The 24145-nt window shown below is 42.0% G+C and overlaps 2 protein-coding genes across 2 annotated transcripts in view; one reads left to right on the top strand and one right to left on the bottom strand.

Moving 5' to 3' along the window:
• The window catches only part of LOC139560580 (plexin domain-containing protein 2-like), a 17198-nt gene extending 5985 nt beyond the window's left edge, over positions 1–11213 (top strand). Inside the window, exons 8-14 of the mRNA XM_071377477.1 lie at positions 382–477; positions 1068–1149; positions 1313–1373; positions 1471–1711; positions 8764–8802; positions 9049–9212; positions 9501–11213. Of these exons, the coding sequence (XP_071233578.1) occupies positions 382–477; positions 1068–1149; positions 1313–1373; positions 1471–1711; positions 8764–8802; positions 9049–9212; positions 9501–9731 (914 nt within the window). The 3' untranslated portion in view covers positions 9732–11213. The remainder of the gene's footprint in view (positions 1–381; positions 478–1067; positions 1150–1312; positions 1374–1470; positions 1712–8763; positions 8803–9048; positions 9213–9500) is intronic.
• LOC139559573 (rab effector MyRIP-like) lies at positions 11207–24145 on the bottom strand. Its single transcript, XM_071375678.1, has 12 exons — positions 23977–24145; positions 23772–23776; positions 22916–23005; positions 22458–22538; positions 22252–22395; positions 21735–21816; positions 20945–21276; positions 18363–18530; positions 16270–16431; positions 12898–12993; positions 12665–12725; positions 11207–12014 (listed from the first exon to the last, which is right to left on the bottom strand). The coding sequence occupies exons 1-12, from the start codon at positions 24143–24145 to the stop codon at positions 12001–12003; spliced, it is 1404 nt and encodes a 467-aa protein (XP_071231779.1). The 3' UTR covers positions 11207–12000.

Raw genomic sequence — 24145 nt, 5'->3', positions numbered from 1 at the left:
GAACGGGTCACCGCCTTGATGTTAGTTGAGAACGACAGGGTGTTGTCCAGGATCACGCCAAGGTTCTTAGCACTCTGGGAGGAGGACACAATGGAGTTGTCAACCGTGATGGCGAGATCATGGAACGGGCAGTCCTTCCCCGGGAGGAAGAGCAGCTCCGTCTTGCCGAGGTTCAGCTTGAGGTGGTGATCCGTCATCCACACTGATATGTCTGCCAGACATGCAGAGATGCGATTCACCACCTGGTTATCAGAGGGGGGAAAGGAGAAGATTAATTGTGTGTCGTCTGCATAGCAATGATAGGAGAGACCATGTGACCCTCCAGTAAGATTAGATCTGACTGCAGTCTGACCACCATTGACCACCTTCTCATTATGCCAGATGTTCGCAGGAGGACCATCTACGAGTACCACAAAGTGGACATCCTCAAGTCCAAGATCGCCAACTCTACAGCGATTGAGATGCTTCCTCTGCCCAGTAAGTTTATAGCCCCGTTTATACCTTGTTCTAACCTGTCCTGTGTCCTGATCTTGTCAACATTCTGATTGTGCCCACATTTTCAGATGTGTGTCTACACATAGTGTTAAAATGTGTCTCTTATCTGTCCACTGTGTCCACATTTTGACCCGATTTCCTGGTCTATTCCTGTATGTAAATCCTTTGACAGATATTCTTTCAAAATAATATTTATTTATTTTAAGAGATACTGTATATTGATGCCATAAGTCATTTGTGCCACCTGTCAATGGTTTTAGAGGTCCGTATATTGATGATTTGAATGGTTTTACTCTCCAGATCCGAATACACTTGTAAGATATCCAGATACAGTGGGTCCCTGAATACCTTTGGAGGTGTTCAGGAAGATCTGATCACAATCAGTCTTTTAACCGTCTACACCTGTACAAAAATGTTGGCACAATCAGAATCAGGGCAAAGGACACGTGTTAGAACCAGGCATAAACGGGGCTTAAGTCTATAGGGTTCTTTACAGTTAGATCTATGGTAATGATTTGTGCTGGGCTAGAGCAACTTTTGGTGTACTAGGATCTCGCTTTTTTTTCTCTCAGCTTGTCTTCAATTCTCCAGCTGTGGACCTTGTGTGTCATCTGAGATCGGCTTCAACTGCAGCTGGTGCAGCAGACTGCACAGGTAAAAGTCCAGGTCAAGTTTGTTATTGCCATTTGTAGGTACAGAATGCATACAGTGGAATTTCGCTGTGACAAGAGTTCAAAGAGAAATGTAACAACCTATCTCTCCCAAATCAGCACCATGTTGTGTCCTAATGGTTGTTCTGTTCTGTTATTTATAACAGGTGTTCCAGTGGCTTCGACCGGCATCGTCAGGACTGGGTAGATAAGGGCTGTCCTGAAGCGGTATTGAACAGTTCACTATTCACTTCATTTGTTTTCTTCGGCCTCAAGGAAACTCATTCAAAACTGGAAACTAATTAACGTTGTCTTGATTTCACAGAGGAAAAACCAGAGCTGTGTTCAGATGGTTCACACCAACACCACAACACCTTACAATGTGCCTAACGCTCACAATACAACCACTCCAGTTGCCATGACAAGAACAGTGCCACAGCGGACTACCACCTCCATCACCACAACTACCTCCTCTATCACCACTACCACTACCACTACTACAACCAGAGCCAGACCCAGCACCACTGTCACCACTGCCCTCCCCTCCACCAGTGCTCCTACGGTGGGTAAGTAGTTGTACCACTACCTGGCCTTTTTGATCAAAACACAATTACCATTTGGTGTGATGGGGATGCTAGGATGGGTGAGTGACATTTACCAAACCCTTTTACAATTACTTAACATTTACCAAGCCCTCGTGGATTTACAATTACTTAAAGTTTACCAAGCCCTCGTGGGTTACAATTACTTAACATTTACCAAGCCCTCGTGGGTTACAATTACTTAACATTTACCAAGCCCTCGTGGGTATACAATTACTTAACATTTACCAAGCCCTCGTGGGTTTACAATTACTTCATATTTACCAAGCCCTCGTGGGTTTACAATTACTTAACATTTATCAAGCCCTCGTGGGTTACAATTACTTAATATTTACCAAGCCCTCGTGGGTTACAATTACTTAACATTTACCAAGCCCTCCTGGGTTACAATTACTTAACATTTACCAAGCCCTCCTGGGTTACAATTACTTAACATTTACCAAGCCCTTGTGGGTTACAATTACTTAACATTTACCAAGCCCTTGTGGGTTACAATTACTTAACATTTACCAAGCCCTCGTGGGTTACAATTACTTAATATTTACCAAGCCATCGTGGGTTACAATTACTTAATATTTACCAAGCCCTCGTGGGTTACAATTACTTAACATTTACCAAGCCCTCCTGGGTTACAATTACTTAACATTTACCAAGCCCTTGTGGGTTACAATTACTTAACATTTACCAAGCCCTCGTGGGTTTACAATTACTTCATATTTACCAAGCCCTCGTGGGTTTACAATTACTTAACATTTACCAAGCCCTTGTGGGTTACAATTACTTAACATTTACCAAGCCCTCGTGGGTTTACAATTACTTAACATTTACCAAGCCCTCGTGGGTTTACAATTACTTAACATTTACCAAGCCCTTGTGGGTTACAATTACTTCATATTTACCAAGCCCTTGTGGGTTACAATTACTTAACATTTACCAAGCCCTCCTGGGTTACAATTACTTAACATTTACCAAGCCCTCGTGGGTTACAATTACTTAACATTTACCAAGCCCTCGTGGGTTACAATTACTTAACATTTACCAAGCCCTCGTGGGTTACAATTACTTAACATTTACCAAGCCCTCGTGGGTTACAATTACTTAACATTTACCAAGCCCTCGTGGGTTACAATTACTTAATATTTACCAAGCCCTCGTGGGTTACAATTACTTAACATTTACCAAGCCCTCGTGGGTTACAATTACTTAACATTTACCAAGCCCTCGTGGGTTTACAATTACTTAACATTTACCAAGCCCTTGTGGGTTACAATTACTTCATATTTACCAAGCCCTCGTGGGTTACAATTACTTAACATTTACCAAGCCCTCGTGGGTTACAATTACTTAACATTTACCAAGCCCTCGTGGGTTACAATTACTTAACATTTACCAAGCCCTTGTGGGTTACAATTACTTAACATTTACCAAGCCCTCGTGGGTTAGAATTACTTAACATTTACCAAGCCCTCGTGGGTTACAATTACTTAACATTTACCAAGCCCTCGTGGGTTACAATTATTTAATATTTACCAAGCCCCCGTGGGTTACAATTACTTAACATTTACCAAGCCCTCGTGGGTTTACAATTACTTAACATTTACCAAGCCCTCGTGGGTTTACAATTACTTAAAGTTTACCAAGCCCTCGTGGGTTACAATTACTTAACATTCACCAAGCCCTCGTGGGTTACAATTACTTAACATTTACCAAGCCCTCGTGGGTATACAATTACTTAACATTTACCAAGCCCTCGTGGGTTTACAATTACTTCATATTTACCAAGCCCTCGTGGGTTTACAATTACTTAACATTTATCAAGCCCTCGTGGGTTACAATTACTTAATATTTACCAAGCCCTCGTGGGTTACAATTACTTAACATTTACCAAGCCCTCCTGGGTTACAATTACTTAACATTTACCAAGCCCTTGTGGGTTACAATTACTTAACATTTACCAAGCCCTCGTGGGTTTACAATTACTTAACATTTACCAAGCCCTCGTGGGTTTACAATTACTTAAAGTTTACCAAGCCCTCGTGGGTTACAATTACTTAACATTCACCAAGCCCTCGTGGGTTACAATTACTTAACATTTACCAAGCCCTCGTGGGTATACAATTACTTAACATTTACCAAGCCCTCGTGGGTTTACAATTACTTCATATTTACCAAGCCCTCGTGGGTTTACAATTACTTAACATTTATCAAGCCCTCGTGGGTTACAATTACTTAATATTTACCAAGCCCTCGTGGGTTACAATTACTTAACATTTACCAAGCCCTCCTGGGTTACAATTACTTAACATTTACCAAGCCCTTGTGGGTTACAATTACTTAACATTTACCAAGCCCTTGTGGGTTACAATTACTTAACATTTACCAAGCCCTCGTGGGTTACAATTACTTAACATTTACCAAGCCCTCGTGGGTTACAATTACTTAATATTTACCAAGCCCTCGTGGGTTACAATTACTTAACATTTACCAAGCCCTCCTGGGTTACAATTACTTAACATTTACCAAGTCCTTGTGGGTTACAATTACTTCATATTTACCAAGCTCTTGTGGGTTACAATTACTTAACATTTACCAAGCCCTCCTGGGTTACAATTACTTAACATTTACCAAGCCCTCGTGGGTTACAATTACTTAACATTTACCAAGCCCTCGTGGGTTACAATTACTTAACATTTACCAAGCCCTCGTGGGTTTACAATTACTTCATATTTACCAAGCCCTCGTGGGTTTACAATTACTTAACATTTACCAAGCCCTTGTGGGTTACAATTACTTAACATTCACCAAGCCCTCGTGGGTTTACAATTACTTAACATTTACCAAGCCCTCGTGGGTTTACAATTACTTAACATTTACCAAGTCCTTGTGGGTTACAATTACTTCATATTTACCAAGCTCTTGTGGGTTACAATTACTTAACATTTACCAAGCCCTCCTGGGTTACAATTACTTAACATTTACCAAGCCCTCGTGGGTTACAATTACTTAACATTTACCAAGCCCTCGTGGGTTACAATTACTTAACTTTTACCAAGCCCTCATGGGTTACAATTACTTAACATTTACCAAGCCCTCGTGGGTTACAATTACTTAACATTTACCAAGCCCTCGTGGGTTACAATTACTTAATATTTACCAAGCCCTCGTGGGTTACAATTACTTAACATTTACCAAGCCCTCGTGGGTTACAATTACTTAACATTTACCAAGCCCTCGTGGGTTTACAATTACTTAACATTTACCAAGCCCTCGTGGGTTTACAATTACTTAACATTTACCAAGCCCTCCTGGGTTTACAATTACTTAACATTTACCAAGCCCTTGTGGGTTACAATTACTTAACATTTACCAAGCCCTCCTGGGTTACAATTACTTAACATTTACCAAGCGCTCGTGGGTTACAATTACTTAACATTTACCAAGCCCTCGTGGGTTACAATTACTTAACATTTACCAAGCCCTTGTGGGTTACAATTACTTAACATTTACCATGCCCTCGTGGGTTAGAATTACTTAACATTTACCAAGCCCTCGTGGGTTACAATTATTTAATATTTACCAAGCCCCCGTGGGTTACAATTACTTAACATTTACCAAGCCCTCGTGGGTTTACAATTACTTAACATTTACCAAGCCCTCGTGGGTTTACAATTACTTAAAGTTTACCAAGCCCTCGTGGGTTACAATTACTTAACATTCACCAAGCCCTCGTGGGTTACAATTACTTAACATTTACCAAGCCCTCGTGGGTATACAATTACTTAACATTTACCAAGCCCTCGTGGGTTTACAATTACTTCATATTTACCAAGCCCTCGTGGGTTTACAATTACTTAACATTTATCAAGCCCTCGTGGGTTACAATTACTTAATATTTACCAAGCCCTCGTGGGTTACAATTACTTAACATTTACCAAGCCCTCCTGGGTTACAATTACTTAACATTTACCAAGCCCTTGTGGGTTACAATTACTTAACATTTACCAAGCCCTCGTGGGTTTACAATTACTTAACATTTACCAAGCCCTCGTGGGTTTACAATTACTTAAAGTTTACCAAGCCCTCGTGGGTTACAATTACTTAACATTCACCAAGCCCTCGTGGGTTACAATTACTTAACATTTACCAAGCCCTCGTGGGTATACAATTACTTAACATTTACCAAGCCCTCGTGGGTTTACAATTACTTCATATTTACCAAGCCCTCGTGGGTTTACAATTACTTAACATTTATCAAGCCCTCGTGGGTTACAATTACTTAATATTTACCAAGCCCTCGTGGGTTACAATTACTTAACATTTACCAAGCCCTCCTGGGTTACAATTACTTAACATTTACCAAGCCCTTGTGGGTTACAATTACTTAACATTTACCAAGCCCTTGTGGGTTACAATTACTTAACATTTACCAAGCCCTCGTGGGTTACAATTACTTAATATTTACCAAGCCCTCGTGGGTTACAATTACTTAATATTTACCAAGCCCTCGTGGGTTACAATTACTTAACATTTACCAAGCCCTCCTGGGTTACAATTACTTAACATTTACCAAGTCCTTGTGGGTTACAATTACTTCATATTTACCAAGCTCTTGTGGGTTACAATTACTTAACATTTACCAAGCCCTCCTGGGTTACAATTACTTAACATTTACCAAGCCCTCGTGGGTTACAATTACTTAACATTTACCAAGCCCTCGTGGGTTACAATTACTTAACATTTACCAAGCCCTCGTGGGTTTACAATTACTTCATATTTACCAAGCCCTCGTGGGTTTACAATTACTTAACATTTACCAAGCCCTTGTGGGTTACAATTACTTAACATTCACCAAGCCCTCGTGGGTTTACAATTACTTAACATTTACCAAGCCCTCGTGGGTTTACAATTACTTAACATTTACCAAGTCCTTGTGGGTTACAATTACTTCATATTTACCAAGCTCTTGTGGGTTACAATTACTTAACATTTACCAAGCCCTCCTGGGTTACAATTACTTAACATTTACCAAGCCCTCGTGGGTTACAATTACTTAACATTTACCAAGCCCTCGTGGGTTACAATTACTTAACTTTTACCAAGCCCTCATGGGTTACAATTACTTAACATTTACCAAGCCCTCGTGGGTTACAATTACTTAACATTTACCAAGCCCTCGTGGGTTACAATTACTTAATATTTACCAAGCCCTCGTGGGTTACAATTACTTAACATTTACCAAGCCCTCGTGGGTTACAATTACTTAACATTTACCAAGCCCTCGTGGGTTTACAATTACTTAACATTTACCAAGCCCTCGTGGGTTTACAATTACTTAACATTTACCAAGCCCTCCTGGGTTTACAATTACTTAACATTTACCAAGCCCTTGTGGGTTACAATTACTTAACATTTACCAAGCCCTCCTGGGTTACAATTACTTAACATTTACCAAGCGCTCGTGGGTTACAATTACTTAACATTTACCAAGCCCTCGTGGGTTACAATTACTTAACATTTACCAAGCCCTTGTGGGTTACAATTACTTAACATTTACCATGCCCTCGTGGGTTAGAATTACTTAACATTTACCAAGCCCTCGTGGGTTACAATTATTTAATATTTACCAAGCCCTCGTGGGTTACAATTACTTAACATTTACCAAGCCCTCGTGGGTTACAATTATTTAATATTTACCAAGCCCTCGTGGGTTACAATTACTTAACATTTACCAAGCTCTCGTGGGTTACAATTACTTAACATTTACCAAGCCCTCGTGGGTTTACAATTACTTAACATTTACCAAGCCCTCGTGGGTTTACAATGACTTAACATTTACCAAGCCCTCGTGGGTTACAATTACTTAACATTTACCAAGCCCTCGTGGGTTTACAATTACTTAACATTTACCAAGCCCTCGTGGGTTTACAATGACTTAATATTTACCAAGCCCTCGTGGGTTACAATGACTTAATATTTACCAAGCCCTCGTGGGTTTACAATGACTTAACATTTACCAAGCCCTCGTGGGTTCCAATTACTTAACATTTACCAAGCCCTCGTGGGTTTACAATGACTTAATATTTACCAAGCCCTCGTGGGTTTACAATGACTTAATATTTACCAAGCCCTCGTGGGTTACAATTACTTAATATTTACCAAGCCCTCGTGGGTTTACAATGACTTAATATTTACCCACCCGCTCGTGGGTTACAATGACTTAATATTTACCAAGCCCTCGTGGGTTACAATGACTTAATATTTACCAAGCCCTTGTGGGTTTACAATGACTTAATATTTACCAAGCCCTCGTGGGTTACAATTACTTAACATTTACCAAGCCCTCGTGGGTTTACAATGACTTAACATTTACCAAGCCCTCGTGGGTTTACAATGACTTAATATTTACCAAGCCCTCGTGGGTTTACAATGACTTAACATTTACCAAGCCCTCGTGGGTTTACAATGACTTCATATTTTAAAAGACTGAAGTGGTGCAAGAAATAGAGTAGAAACACATTCTAGTTCATTCCTGCTTACACAATCCAATGCTTTGAAACCCCTGATGGGAAGTGAAGAAGTGCACACTTGGAAGTGAACAAATGCAGACTTCAGGTTGAAGGATGTAGAATGGGAGTTGGGCTGCTGTTTGTGTTTGCTCTAGCTGCTCAGGGACGTAGAGATGACGAGGGTCCGGTCTGCAGCTATTTCCCAGCCTGCTGTCAGATAATTGTGCAGCCGCTTATACAACGCAATGACAAATACTACACACTGGCACCATACTGCACACGTGGATCTTATTTGCTGAATGATGCCTCTCACTAGGTATCTGTCTATGTCAGACTGGGGAGGGTGGAAGGTATGTTCTCATCGTATACTGTTTATGAACGCATACAGTACATGCCTATATGGCTCTGGGATAAACATTAACTACAGGCCTCTGACTTGCCTCAGAAAGCTGGTGACCAGTTTTGATTTAATTGGGCCCTCACTCATCCATATGTATTTTTTTCTTTCAGATGACACTAAGATTTCCCTGCACACAGAAAAAGAATCACGTAAGTGGTTGCCAATCTCTTGAGTGGTTCCAACATTCTCATGAATAATACATGATGATCACGATAGGCAGGATTTGCACTTTTGAGACTATTATATTGGTTTCATTACACTGGCAAGCTACATAAAACACACCTAAAGCATTTTTATTAAAACAAATATTATTTTGACCCAGATATGAGCGACAGCCCAGCAAACAGTAAAGATTCTACAACGTTAGGTAACGTTCGTTACTTGTCCTCCTCCAGCTGCTGAGGTGGACGAGCCAGAGGAGGAGCAGAGAGAGGTGCGCTTGCAGACTGGTCTCCTGGTGGGCATCTCGCTGGTCATGATCACCATGGCAGCAGCCGTCATAGCAACGGTGTACATGTACAACCACCCGACCTCAAGCGCCAGCCTATTCTTCATAGAGGTAAGTAGGCCTACTGCACCCTGCTAGCCTGGCTGGCACTCACAAAGATTTGTATGTCTTTATTTACAACTTGATTTGGTCAGGGAAGTCATTGAGAGTACATCTAATTTAATGTATTTTGTTAAGGCTTAACACATTGTGACATTTACGTCATTGAAGACCTTCATCAGACAACATCAGACATTGTTTATGCCTATATGGAGTAGTTACACATTTTAGGGAAGCTCCTCTAATACATTTTGTTTAGCACAAATCTCCTTTCAGTTCTTCTACCTGTGCTTCCCACAGAGGCGGCCCGCACACTGGCCAGCCATGAAGATGAGGTTCTGCCGCAGCTCAGGGAACCCTGCGTATGCCGAGGTGGAGGATCCAGGGCTGGAGAAGGACGATCTGGTGGTGATCGACCCCAAACACACCTTCGTCATCTCCGGCCACGACCGCAGGGAGAGCTTCATGGACAGCAAGGATGGCTTCATCGTCCCCAACCAAAGAGAACGGTTCCTGTCAGACCATTGCTGACCGGACCTGACTGGATCTAAACGGATCTGACTGAACCGGACCTGGCCAGAACTAACCAGACCTGTCCATTCAGGAGGCTTTGGGGAGGAACTAGTATTTAATACTGTGGAAGGAGAATGTATACTTCCGTTACCTTGCATTCCAACTAAAGTGCATGAATAAAGGAACAGACTGGATTTGTAAGAGACCGTATTCAGACACTTAGAGGACAAATGGAAGTTTGTGGGGCAAAAAAGGTTATTTTTTGTTTAAACCAACACGTTTTGGCCTTCTTCAGTTCTACCGTGGAAGTGGAATTCCTTGAACTAATAGAAGGCCTTTTATTTAGCACGTAAAAACATCAAGGTTCAGAGCTGCTGAGGAAGAAAAACTAGCTGATTTAAAAAAACAATTAAATATATAAGCTAAGAATGTCATAAGCATGTTGACCAGGTTTTGTTTTTCCTGGTGGAATGCAGTGTTACAGCTGACTGGAGATGGAAATGGCAGTGCCTCAGGAGAATCTCAGGCCTACTCAGAGTGACTAAACTCAACGACAGCTACAGGACAATCTTGAACAATGTGCTGATGATTCTCTACTGTACATATGCTTAACCTGCTGTCATTTTCATGACATTTGAAACATTTGTGATTTGTGTGAGAATGCTGTGATTGCAGAGGACAGGACACATAATAAATTAAACTGGACAGATTAATTAACCTATACCTCTCAGGTCATTTAGTAGTGTTTACTAAATGCAGGCCTAAGTGCAGGTTGTGGAGGAAGGATGCTGTTGAATGTCTATGGAAAACAAAGGCAAGAACACTGCTTGGGTGAAACAAGTGGATGTTAGAAGATGCTCTTGGAAGCACTCATTGGAACATAAAGGCTGTGTTTAGACAGGCAGCCCAATTCTGATATATTTTCCACTAATTGGTCTTTTGACCAATCAAATCAGATCTTTTCACATTAAATATTTTTCAGCGCTGATCTGATTGGTCGATTGACCAATTTAGTGAGAAAAAAAAAGATTAGAATTGGGCTCCCTGTCTAAATGCAGCCAACGAACTATTGAAGTCTGTTTCCATAAAGATGGCCTTTACTTCTCTAGTAAGAAGCCCTGGGAATATTTCAATTGCATACTCCTCGTGTCCTCTCTCATCTCCTTCTCAAAAACCCATTGGAGGGGTGGGAGAGAGGACGCGAGGACTATGCAATTGAGATCTTCCTCCTGTGTGCAGGTCCCAGGCTCCATCAGGACAGGAGGAATGTCAGACACTGGTGCCACTTCCTCGGCTCAAAAGCCCAAACAAACGTATTTTTCCAACTCCTTAAACTGTAAGGTTAGGCAAGCTCTGTGTGTGCATGAATCTCAAGATTGATTACTTCAAGGCTTTAGTTCATGACTTTGTTCATACAATTGTAATAGTGGACATCTACAGGTAGCCTACACAGTGAAACATCTATCTGTAGGAGCACAATGATAAGCCAAAAGTAATACAATTTTTATTTTATTGTACATAATTTACAATGTAAATTCATACATCAGATGCAGAAGGTTACAAAGAACTAACAACCATATGATACTTTCTGTATACCTGAAAGTATAATATTCTGTGTGACCCATATTCAACAGATAATTAATACAGTATAAGACAAATCACTGCTGATTGTTTTATTGATATTAGGAATGTTATTTTGCACGTATTTCAATAATTGTCTCTTTTATGTAATGATTGTTCCCACAACAATGATAGACCAGTGTCTTTTATAAATATTTATCAAATATGTTAACTGTTAAAAACATGTTAAAACAAGCAGTAGTATAAATCATAGCTTGCCTTTCAGACAATAGCCACACATCTGTTAGAGTTACATCTCCATCGTCATAACAACATTCTCATTAAGCTATAGAAAAATGGCTCTGGTCACCGATTGGTTGAAAGGTCCAATAACAAAGAGATGATTGACATTTCACTCAACAGCATATTTAAGATAAAGATTCTATAAAAACTGCTTTGTTTCTTAACTTAATACATTTCAAATTTACATAAAGTATGTAGCTACTATCTCTCATTATTAAGAAATGTACAACTCTTGTCTTTATCCACAGTGCCAGAAGTAGTGGTAAAACTGTCAGTCTGTACTCTGTAGTGTCTTGGTGGCAGGGTAGCAAGCCCCTTACTGGACACTGATGGCACCGTCCTGACTGGACAAGGGGCTCAAGGCACTGGTGTGGGGGGAGTCAAGGGGTCATGGCAGTGGGTCAACATGCCCGGTCAGTCCGGCTTAGGTTTCTTTATCTGAGAAGAGATAAGGCATGTTGGTCAAAATACAGAACAACATGAGACCACACACTCTATTGAATACAATAACTAATGTGATTCTAGTAAATGTGTGACTATCTTGCCAAAATAATGGAAAAACTTGAATGAGGGATACAAAGTATATTGAAAGCAGTTGCTTCCACACAGCTGTGGTTCCTGAGTTAATTAAGCTATTAATATGCTATCATGTTTAGAGTCATGTATAAAAATGCTGGGCAGGCCATTATTTGGCTACCATGGCTATGCCCTCATAGGATGACAATGCCCCCATCCACAGGGCACGAGTGGTCACTGAATAGTTTGATGAACATGTAAGCCATATCCCATGGCCATCTCAGTCACCAGATCTCAACCCAATTGAATACTTATGTGAGATTCTGGAGCGGCCCGTGACAGCATTTTCCACCACCATCAACAAAACACCAAATAATGGAATTTCTCATGGAAGAATGGTGTCGTATCCCAACAATAGAGTTCCAGACACTTGTAGAATCTATGCCAAGGTGCACTGAAGCTGTTCTGGTTCGTGGTGGCCCAACGGCATCCTAAGACACTTTATGTTGGTGTTTCCTTTATTTTGGCAGTTACCTATATATGACATATATAATGACATATGTATATCTAACCCTTCAAGGGTGGAGCAGGTAGCCGCCTCCTCGTTTGCCGTGAAGAGTCCAATGTTTGTGGCTGCAGAGAGTCACGTGACACTTAATTAGTTTGTTAGAAAATCACAAGGTATGTGTTTGATAAACGCTGGTAGTGAGTGACAAGTAGGGACCAGGAGTTTTTCCTGACCCCAAACTGCTGACCAGGAAAACCTCCTGGTCTTAGTCCTAAGTGGCCTGGTCTGGTCCAGTACCTTAGGCTGTTCTTGGGGCTTAGAGAAGCGGTTCTGTGAGACCACGTTGAGACCTGCGATCTTCAGAGCTGCGATCCTGGCTGTGATTTCCGACACCTACAACAAAGTAGAAATATTCATATTATCTGACTCAGATCAACTTAAAAGGACTTAAGAGGCACAATTTAATGTGTATGTTTTTGACCACTTTCTAATTCTTTCTTTCAAACATTTTATATTTTTTATTATGTGATAATCACCAACATTCAAACATACAAACACATACAATTTTCTAATTCTAATTTCACCATACCCAATGTAAAGTCCCAGGTAAAAACACCTGCTTTCTCAATTTTTTCAAAGCAAAAGACTGCGTCTGAAATGCCACAATGGGCTCGGGTCAAAAGTCTTGCACTTTTATACGAAAAAAAAAATACATTTCAATATATTTAACTTTATGTCAAATGTATTTAAAATACATGTACTGTACATACATATAATACCTGACAATTCCAGAAATGCATGGCTATGTTTGCAGGGTGGCCAAAGTGGTTCCTAATTCGGCATATGACATAGTTTGGCCCTTGCTCTTTATGTATTTATCAATGGAGATACATTTTTTTGGGGAAACCAACCCCAAAATTTGGCAGTGATATAATTGAAATTGTTATGGTGGGTAAGAAAAAAAAGATATACAGTATTTTGATTTCCCCTCATTTTAACAATCTGTCATTAAGAGCACATTCTCATCGTAAGAAGTTATTAATTAAAAAATACAAAATGACTATAGTAAGTGTCCCCCCCACCCCCTCAACAGTCTTTACTCTGCCTCCACCCCAAAGGACATTTATTTATTCACTGCTACAGTTGTTATGATGTACAGTACCAGTCAAAGGTTTGGACACACCTACTCATTCAAGGGTATGTCTTTATTTTTACTATTTTCAACATTGTAAAATAATAGTGAAGAAATCAAAACTATGAAATAACACATATGGAATCATGTAACGAAAAAAGTGTTAATCAAGAGTTTGAATAATCTCAAATATAAAATATATGTTGATTTATTTAACACTTTTTTCAAATCTGATCATTGCTAGACAAACATTTTCAGGTCTTGCCATCGATTTTCAAGTAGATTTACATCAAAACTGTCCTTGGCCATTTAGGAACATTCACTGTCTTCTTGTTGATAAGGAACTGAATAATATGTGTGAAATGCTTGATAATGTATGTGATATCAACAGAGAAGTATATTTTCTGGGTGATTTAAATATTGACTGGCTTTCATCAAGCTGCCCACTCAAGAAAAAACTTCAAACCGTAAGCAGTGCCTGCAACCTGGATCAGGTTGTCAGTCAAACTACCAGGGTAGTTACAAACAGCACAGGAATTAAATCATCAACATGTATTGCTCACATCTTTACTAATGCTGCAGAAATGAGCTTTAAAGCTGTATCCACATCTATAGGATGTAGTGATCACAATATAGTAGCCATATCTAAGTTCCAAAGGCTGGGCCTAATATAGTGTATAAGAGGTCATACAATACGTTTTTAGTGATTCTTATGTTGAGGATGTAAATAATATTTGCTGGTCTGTGGTGTGTAATGAGGAGCAACCCAACGCTGCACTTGACATATTCATGAAATGTCTTATTCCAGTTACTAATAAGCATGTACCCATTAACAAAATGAGGAATTGAAAAATGGTCTGGTTGAGCGGGATGAGGAAAAAGGAATGGCAAATAAGTCTGGCAGCACAACCGATTTCAAACGTACTGCAAATTGAGAAATCATGTGACTAAACTAAATAAAAAATTAAAAAATTAAAAAATACACTATGAAACACAAATAAATGATATAAAGAATGACAGTAAAAAGCTTTGGAGCAACTTAAATTACTTTTTGAAAAAAGGCAAACTCAGCTCCATCATTTATTGAATTCATTGAATCATTCATTGAATCAGATTCCTCATTCATCTGATTCTGCCAACTATTTTAATAATTTTTTATTGGCAAGATTAGCAAACTTAGGCATGACATGACAGCAACAAACGCTGACACTACACATCCCAGTATATCTGACCAAATTATGAAAAACAAGCATTGACCTTTTGAATTCAATAAAGTGAGTGTGGAAGAGGTGAAACAATTATTGTTGTCTATCAACAATGACAAGCCACGAGGTCTGACAACCTGGATGGAAAATTACTGAGGAAAGTAGCGGATGATATTGCAACTCCTATTTGCCATATCCTCAATTTAAGCCTTTTAGAAAGTGTGTGCTCTCAGGCCTGGAGGGAAGCAAAAGTCATTCCGCTACCTAAGAATAGTAAAGTCCCCTTTCCTGGCTCATATACCTGACCAATCAGCCTGTTACCAACCTTTAGTAAACTTCTGGAAAGAATGGTGTTTGACCAGATACAATGCTATTTTACAGTAAACAAATTGACAACCGACTTTCAACACGCTTTATAGGGAAGGACATTCAACAAGCACGGCACTTACACAAATGACTGATGATTGGCAAAGAAATTGATGATAAAAAGATTGTGGGGGCTGTTTTGTTAGACTTCAGTGCGGCTTTTGACATTATCGATCATAGTCTGCTGCTGGAAAAACTTATGTGTTATGGTTTTACACCCCCTGCTATATTGTGGATAAAGAGTTGCCTGTCTAACAGAACACAGAGGGTGTTCTTTAATGGAAGCCTCTCCAACATAATCCAGGTAGAATCAGGAATTCCCCAGGGCAGCTGTTTAGGCCCTTTACTGTTCTCAATCTTTACTAATGACACGCCACTGGCTTTGAGTAAAGCCAGTTTGTCTATGTATGTGGATGACTCAACACTATACACGTCAGCTACTACAGCGACTGAAATGACTGCAATGTAACAGTATAACTTTAAACCGTCCCCTCGCCAGTTTCAGAGCAAGTGACGTAACTGATTGAAACGCTACTAGCGCGTACCCGCTAACCAGCTAGCCATTTCACATCCGTTACACAACATTTAACAAAGAGCTGCAGTTAGTAAAAAGCATTGTATTTGGGACAAATCATTCACTAAACCCTACACCTCAACTAAATATTGTAATGAATATTGTAGAAATGGATGTCCACATATTTTTAGTCATGTAGTGTATTTAGGCTTGTCATGACAAAGGGGTTGAATACTTACTGACCCAAGACATTTCAGCTTTTCATTTTTAATACAGCTTTTAATTTTTAAATACATTCCAATTTGACATTATGGGGTATTGTGTTTAGGCCAGTGTCCAAAAAATCTCAATTTGATCCATTTTAAATTCCGGCTGTAACACAACAAAATGTTGTGAATACTATCTGAATGCGCCGTATGAGACACAGAGGACATCCAGACTTGAACACAAACCTGGAGGTCAGACTGCTGGACCTGGGCGGAAGCCGTTGCCACCTGCTCCTCCAGGTAGGACAGCTCCAGGTCTGAGGTGGCACCGCCGACGGCCCGGGCACAGTCCTCCAGGTCGCCAAGCTCCGCCTCCAAACCGTAAGCTGTGCCCGCCACCACATACACCTGGTGGGCACAGTTCAGTTTGTACAGACAGACTGTGGTCATTTCAGTTGTATAACATTAACAAAGGTTAGCATCACACACCATTCTTAAACCCACAGTGAACGTAAGATACAGTGCATTCGGAAAGAATTCAGACCCTTGACCCACATTTTGTTACGTTACAGCCTTATTATAAAATGGATGAAAAAATGTTTTTCCCTCATCAATCTACACACAATACCCCATAATGACAAAGTGAAGACTGTCACGCCCTGACCTTAGTATTCTTTGTTTTCTTTATCATTTTGGTTAGGTCAGGGTGTGACGAGAGTGGTATGTGTGTTTTTGTCTTGTCTAGGGTTTTTTGTATGTCTAGGTGTGTGTGTCTAGTCTAGACATATGTAGGTCTATGGTGGCCTAGATTGGTTCCCAATCAGAGGCAGCTGTTTATCGTTGTCTCTGATTGGGGATCCTATTTAGGTTGCCATTTTCCATTTTGGTTTGGTGGGTTAAAGTCTATGTGATGTTGCATGTCAGCACTCATTGTTTATAGCGGTCACGTTCGTTTTGTTGTTTTGTATTTTCGTTTGTTCAGTATATTACTTTATTAAGTATGTATTCAAATCACGCTGCGCCTTGGTCTCCTCTCTACGACGTTCATGACAAAGACAGGTTTTAAAAAACAGAAATACCTTATTTACATAAGTATTCAGACCCTTTGCTATGAGACTCGAAATTGAGCTCAGGTGCATCCTGTTTCCATTGATCGTCGTTGAGATGTTTCTACAACTTGATTGGAGTCCACCGGTGGTAAATTCAATTGATTGAAAACGATTTGGAAAGGCACACACCTGTGTATTTAAGGTCCCTCAGTTGACAATGCATATCAGAGCAAAAACCAAGCTATGAGGTTGAAGGAATTGTCCGTTGGCACAGATATGCAAAGTGTACCAAAAAAATGTTTTGCAGCATTGAAGGTCCCCAAGAACACAATGGCCTCCATCATTTATTTATGTATTTTTTTAACCACCTTTATATACTACAAACAATGTTTTGGTACCCTTCCCAAGATCTGTGCCTCGAACACAATCCTGTTGTGATACAGCACGGGATCAAACCCTGGTCTGTAGTGACGCCTCTAGTACTGCGACGCAGTGCCTTGGACCGCTGCGCCATTCGGGAGACCCCAGCCTCCATCATTCTTAAATGGAAGAAGTTTGGAACCACCAAGACTCTTCCTAGAGCTGGCCGCCTGGCCAAACTGAGCAATCGGGGGAGAAGGGCCTTGGTCAGGGAGGTGACAAAGAACCCGATGATCACCCTAACAGAGCTCCAGAGGTCCTCTGTGGAGATGGGAGAACCTTCCTCAGGACCTCAGACTGGGGCAAAGGTTCCTCTTACAACAGGACAAAGACCCTAAGCACACAGCCAAGACAACGCAGGAGTGGCTTTGGGACAAGTCTCTGAATGTCCTTGAGTGGCCCAGCCAGAGCCCCGACTTGAACCCGATCGAACATCTCTGGAGGGACATGAAAATAGTTGTGCAGCGACGCTCCCCATCCAACCTGACAGAGCTTGAGAGGATCTGCAGAGAAAAATGGGAGAAACTCCCCAAATACAGATGTGCCAAGCTTGAAGCATCATACCTAAGAAGATTAAAGGCTGTAATCGCCGCCAACGGTGCTTCAACAAAGTACTGAGTAAAGGGTCTGAAACCGGTTTATTTCAGCTGTGTATTTTTATTTATTTTTTAACAAAAACTTGTTTTTGGTTTGTCATTATGGGATATTGTGTGTACTAGATTGATGAGGGGGAAAACTATTTAATAAATTTTAGAATAAAGCTGTAACATAACAAAATGTAGAAAAAGTCAAGGGGTCTGAATACTTTCCGAATGCATTGTATTTTGAAAGAACGAACTGACAGACAGACAGACAGGCAGACAAACTGACATTCTCTTCCAGTCTGCTGAGTTGTTTGTCCAGCCTCTTTGTGTCAATGTTGGGGGACAGTGAGGGGGTGCAGTCATCTCCCTCCACCCCCTGGAGTCGGTCCTCTGTCGCGTTTAACACCTTCAGCACCTCAGTGGTGATATTGTGCAGTGACACCTCCGAGTACCTCTACACACACACACACACACACACACACACACACACACACACACACACACACACACACACACACACACACACACACACACACACACACACACACACACACACACACACACACACACACACACACACACACACACACAAAGGTTTGGATTAACACAACTTTTAGACAAACCCCAAAAGCCTTCTGTTTATGCGTGTAACACATCCATTAATGTGAGAATAAGAGTTTTAAACGAGCAGAGAAAAGCCAAAGAACAAAGATGAATAAATAGTGTTTCATTGATTGGTTGATTGATTGGTTGGTTGATTGATTGGATTCATAGCGCTATCCCAGTTGCTCTTGGTAAAGGCCAAGATACCAGTTAGTTTGTGATGTCACCTGCTGTAGCAAATCATAAAGGAACTGGAGTGTGTTTTCTAGGCCCTTGTCATTAGGACTATCCTAACATGAAGCAATGCAACAAGGAAGGACAGAGGAAGAGAAAGGAAAAGACAAGTAAGGGAAAGTAAAAGAGTCTAGAGTAGCAAGCACATCGTGTTACAGCTGTTAGTTGCTTTCAGGTTAGAAATGTCAGAAGAATTGCATAGCCATATACTGTATCTCTAGAGGTAAAGCTAGGTACTTGGTTTCTTACATTCAGTATCTCCTCCTGAACACAGGGGAAACCCTTTCTACAGGTTTGACTCCTGTCTTATGCAAAGTGCCAAACCTGCCTGATAGCTGTTCTAGCATTAGTATCTTATTCATTAGATATTAATCTACCTCTTCCTTTGACTATTTTTCTCTAAATGTTATGTTATTATTTTCCTCTCCTCTCTCTTCTCTTTCTAGGTCCATCACCATCTCTCCCTCCATTCCACCCAGTGTGTTCACTAGGCTGCAAGTGATGTTATCAAATAACACCTTCTTCCACAGTGTCCACACTTTCTGTTCTTTCTCGCTCTTGTCCTCCCACTGCTGTCTCTCCCATCCCACCGTCCACCTTTATCTCTGCTTCCCCTAGCCTCTTTCCTTCCTTCCCTCCTTCAAACATCATCTCCATCATCCTCTGTACCGTCGTTTCCCTCTTTCTCTTCCTCTTTCTCTACCTTTGTGTCTGTCTCTTCATGTTGCAGCTCTCCCTCTTTCTCACTCTCATCCTAAAAGTCAAACAGTCTCACGTCTAGTTCGCTGATTCTATCACACCTCTTCTCGTTCATCATCCTCCCCTCCACCACCATCATCACTCCCAGGTGCCAGGGCTTCTCCATCTCCACTTGTCCCCTCCTCCTCTCTCCCTCCATCTCTCCCCATCTTTCTCCATGCAACTTTCCCCCCCTTTCTCTACATCTCTCTCCGACCACCTCTGTCACTATCTCTGATAACTTAATTATGTCTCCTACACTCCTCTCTGCTCTCTCCTCCTCCTGTTAGACGAGAATTGGGAGGCGCTAACGAGACTGGCCAGGTCTCTCAACTTGGAGATCAGTTCCTATTTATCTCCCTTCATCTCCCACAGAGCCTCCGCGACTGTCTCCTACCTCTCTCCTCCTCCTTCTCTCTCCTCTTTCTCTTCCTCCATCTCTCCTCCCTCTCTCCTCCTCCTCTCTCCTCCTCCTTCTCTCTCCTCCCTCTCTCCTCCCTCTCTCCCCCTCCTTCTCTCTCCTCCCTCTCTTCCTCCATCTCTCCTCCCTCTCTCCTCCTCCTTCTCTCCTCCTCCTTCTCTCTCCTCCTTCTCTCCTCCCTCTCCTCCCGCTCTCCTCCTCCTTTTCTCTCCTCCCTCTCTTCCTCCATCTCTCCTCCCTCTCTCCTCCTCCTTCTCTCTCCTCCCTCTCCTCCTCCTTCTCTCCTCCTTCTCTCTCCTCCCTCTACTCCTCCTTCTCTCCTCCTCCTTCTCTCTCCACCATTAAAACCCACTCTATCCAGATCATCCTCTGTGAATGAAAATGTCAGCTCTTCCTTCTCTACATCCCTCTCTCTTTCTCTCTTCTCCTCCATCTCTCCATCGCTGAGACCCACTTGGTCAAGCTCGTCCTCTGTTGATGACAACTGTGTGAATTGGCAAGCCAGCATATGCATCTTGATGGTCAGCTCCTCTCCTCCTTCTCCCTCCCTCTCTTCAGCTCTCTCCTCCATCCTCTCTTCCTCCCATTCCTCCTCCCCCTACCCACTCTGTCCAACTCATCTTCAGTGGATGAGAACTCTGTGCCTCTGACCTGACTAGCCAAATTGACTCTCCTCCTGTGTTGACTCTCCTCTTCCAAATCCCTCCCTCTCCTTTGTCTTCTTCTCCTCTTTACTCTCTTCCACTCTTCATCTCCATCTCCACCTCCATATGCCATAACCTCTCTTCCTCCCGATCTCTTTCTCTCTTCAGGGAGGCGAGATGAAGCTTCTGGAGCTTCGACCCTTGACCCCCAACCTGACCTTCTCCTACCTCAGACTCGAAGTCGAGGGTGTTCGTGCTGGCGTGGTGGCCCAGCGAGGGTGATGGGATGCTGGGTTGCTGGCCAGCAGAGGCCTGGGCGTCTGGAGCCTCTGACCCCTGGTTGTTGTTGGCGTTGGAGGTCATCTTCCTGCGTATCTCCAGCAGGGCAGCGTCCCAGGCCCCCTCGGCGTCGTACGAGCACATTTCGTCGCAGGCGGATATCGCATCGAATTCCCACTCCAGGACACTGAATACCAGCGACTTCCTCTTGGTCAGCAGGCTGGACCGAGAGAGCTGGGTGCTCTGCAAGGCGATCCAGTTCCCGTCAGGGCTCTTCAGCACTGAGGACGCACCTCACACACACCAGGGACAGATACCACACACACAGAATTGTGTGGATTGTGTTGCATTCACCACAGACAGACATGTAAACACACACACGCATGCACGCATACACAGATACACACAGATACACACACACACACACACACACACACACACACACACACACACACACACACACACACACACACACACACACACACACACACACACACACACACACACACACACACACACACACACACACACACACACACACACACACACACACACACACACACAGCAGATAGACAGGCGGACACACAACCACAAAGGAGGGAGCCTTTAGCCACCAGTCTCTAGCTAGAGTACATCACCAACAGGTAACTCTGAAACTTACTACATAAGGTGTGTGTACTAAAGACATTTTGTAAAGATGTGTGTGAATAGTAAATTGCATTGGCCAGCAGGCTCTTACTGGAGTTGTCCAGGCGGTCAATACTCTTCCAGCTGGGCAACCCTGCCGCTCCTCCCTCCTCTTTCAGCCCCTGCTGAGAGTCCTGGGAAACCCCAGAGCACTGCATCACAACGTTATCATCCAGAAGGGAGGCAGAGCGAGACCGCCGAGGTAAATACACACACTTAAATATGGGTAAAGAGAGGTAAAGATAACCAACCAAGTCACACTCCATATACTGTATTATGTTCTGGTCTTATGTGACAGACTGGGTTTTTAACAGTGTTAGCCTGCTAAGCTAAAGCCTGGTCATCAGCCAACACAAGTCTTCATGTTGGGCAAACCATAGTCTCGAGTCACCATGTCTCGTTTATCACGCTGCTTTCTGAACGAACATGAAGAAAGAAGCCTGGCTATCGAGGTTCGGCCACCTGGGTCATCTGCACACCACAATACTGTGTTAGCCCTCTGAACTGAAGCCTGGGCAAGGTTACTGATCACATCAGTGTAGTTCCCTGAACCACCTTACGCTCCATACCTTGGCGTGGACTGATGTGGTGGTCTGGGGCTGGGAGCTGGGGCAGCTTGAAGCCAAAGGCTTTTCACCACTCTGGTTGCCTGGGGGCCAGTCCAGGTCACAGTCTGGCTTCATCTCAACCAGGTTCTTCTTCCGCCGGATGATCTAGGATGGAATTGAGTTGAGTTGAGTTTAATTGAATTGAATTGAAATTAAATGGTACTTACTTTCTGTACGATGGTTGTGGCCAGCTCCTCAATCAGTTCCTCCCTGTGGTCCCGCAAATACCTTGCTTCGCTCTGCATATCCTGGAGAGAACAACAGCGAAGTCAGATAGACAGTCGATAAATATAAAATAATAAGATCCTGTAAACTGTTTTTAAAAGTGGTTTCGGATATGCAAGATTTTACAGGTGTCAGTCGTTGTCTCTGATTGGGAGCCATATTTAGGTAGCCTGTTTTCTATTGTGTTTTGTGGGTGATTGTTTCCTGTGTTAGTACCATACGGGACTGTTTCGGTTTTCATTTATTTGCTTGTTCTTTTGTATTCATTCTTGATTAAATTATATGATGGAAATGTACCACGCTGCATTTTGGTCCTGCTCTCCTTCCACCAACGAAAGCCGTTACACTCTGAGTCATATGAGTGACAGACTGACCGACTGACTGCCGCAGAATATGTTACCTGATTGTCGGTGTATCCCTCTGCCTTGTAGATGGCCTCGTCGATGGCCTCCTCTGCCACCCTCAGTGCCACTGTGAAGGTATTTGCCTTCTGAAAGGGGAAAGGGGGTATAAATAAGCTTACATTTATTGTTAACTGTAATTGTTTTAGCTACACAGAGTATACCAAACATTAGGAACACCCCCCCCCCAAGCCTCAATTTGTCGGGGCATTGACTCTACAAGTTGTCAAAACCGTTCCACAGAGATGCTCGCCCGTGTTGACTTCAATGCCTACCACAGTTGTGTCAAGATGGATGGATGGAGTTTGATACACACTAGAAACTGTTGGGCTTGAAAAACCCAGCAGCGTTCCAATTCCTGACAGAAACCGGTGCACCTGGCACCTACTACCATACCCTGTTCAAAAGCACTTACGTCTTTTGACTTGCCCATTCTTCCTCTGAATGGCACACATACACAATCCATGTCTCAATTGTCTCAAGGCTTAAAAGTCCTTCTTTAGCCTGTCTCCTCACCTTTATCTACACTGATTGAAGTGGATTGAACAAGTGACATCAATAAGCTTGGTTCCAATAGTTAATATTTTTTTTCGAAGAGATTGTCAGTTGGATAGAGGTTTTATATATCTTACCTATCATATGAATATCCTGTCCTAGCTTAAATAGGATTTCCTCAACATTGTTCTGATGTCCAAAAGATTTCAGATCTATATTTTGTGACATAAACCTTTTAAGACGCATGTATTTGAAAATGTCTACATTGGTCAGCCCAAAATGGCTTTTTAATTCTGTCACTTAGACTGAATAACAGACCAACAAAAAACAGTCTGCTCCTTCAATAAAGACATTAAATACTTGCACTTGAAGTAAGAGGAAATTAGGAATGTAGAGTATATACTGTATAGTTATTTAACTACAGGTACCGTAGATGTGAGCAAAAATAGCTGTAAGTAGCGGTAGAAGTATTGTTGTCCTTTAGTTTACTCCAATTAGGGTTTGGATGGTAGGGTATATAAAAAAAGACATTAAATACTTAAGAATGGGAAAGACAGAAGCCTACATTCACTATGTCTGAAAAAGTCTTTGTCGCTACAGCTGCTGCCCTCATTCCCGATGCTCTCCTCATACATGCTGCCCTCATTCCCGATGCTCTCCTCATACATGCTGCCCTCATTCCCGATGCTCTCCTCATACATGCTGCCCTCATTCCCGATGCCCTCCTCATACAT

This window comes from Salvelinus alpinus, chromosome 30 (assembly GCF_045679555.1).
Source record: "Salvelinus alpinus chromosome 30, SLU_Salpinus.1, whole genome shotgun sequence".
NCBI lineage: Eukaryota > Metazoa > Chordata > Actinopteri > Salmoniformes > Salmonidae > Salvelinus > Salvelinus alpinus.
This window is presented reverse-complemented; position numbering and strand designations above follow the sequence as displayed.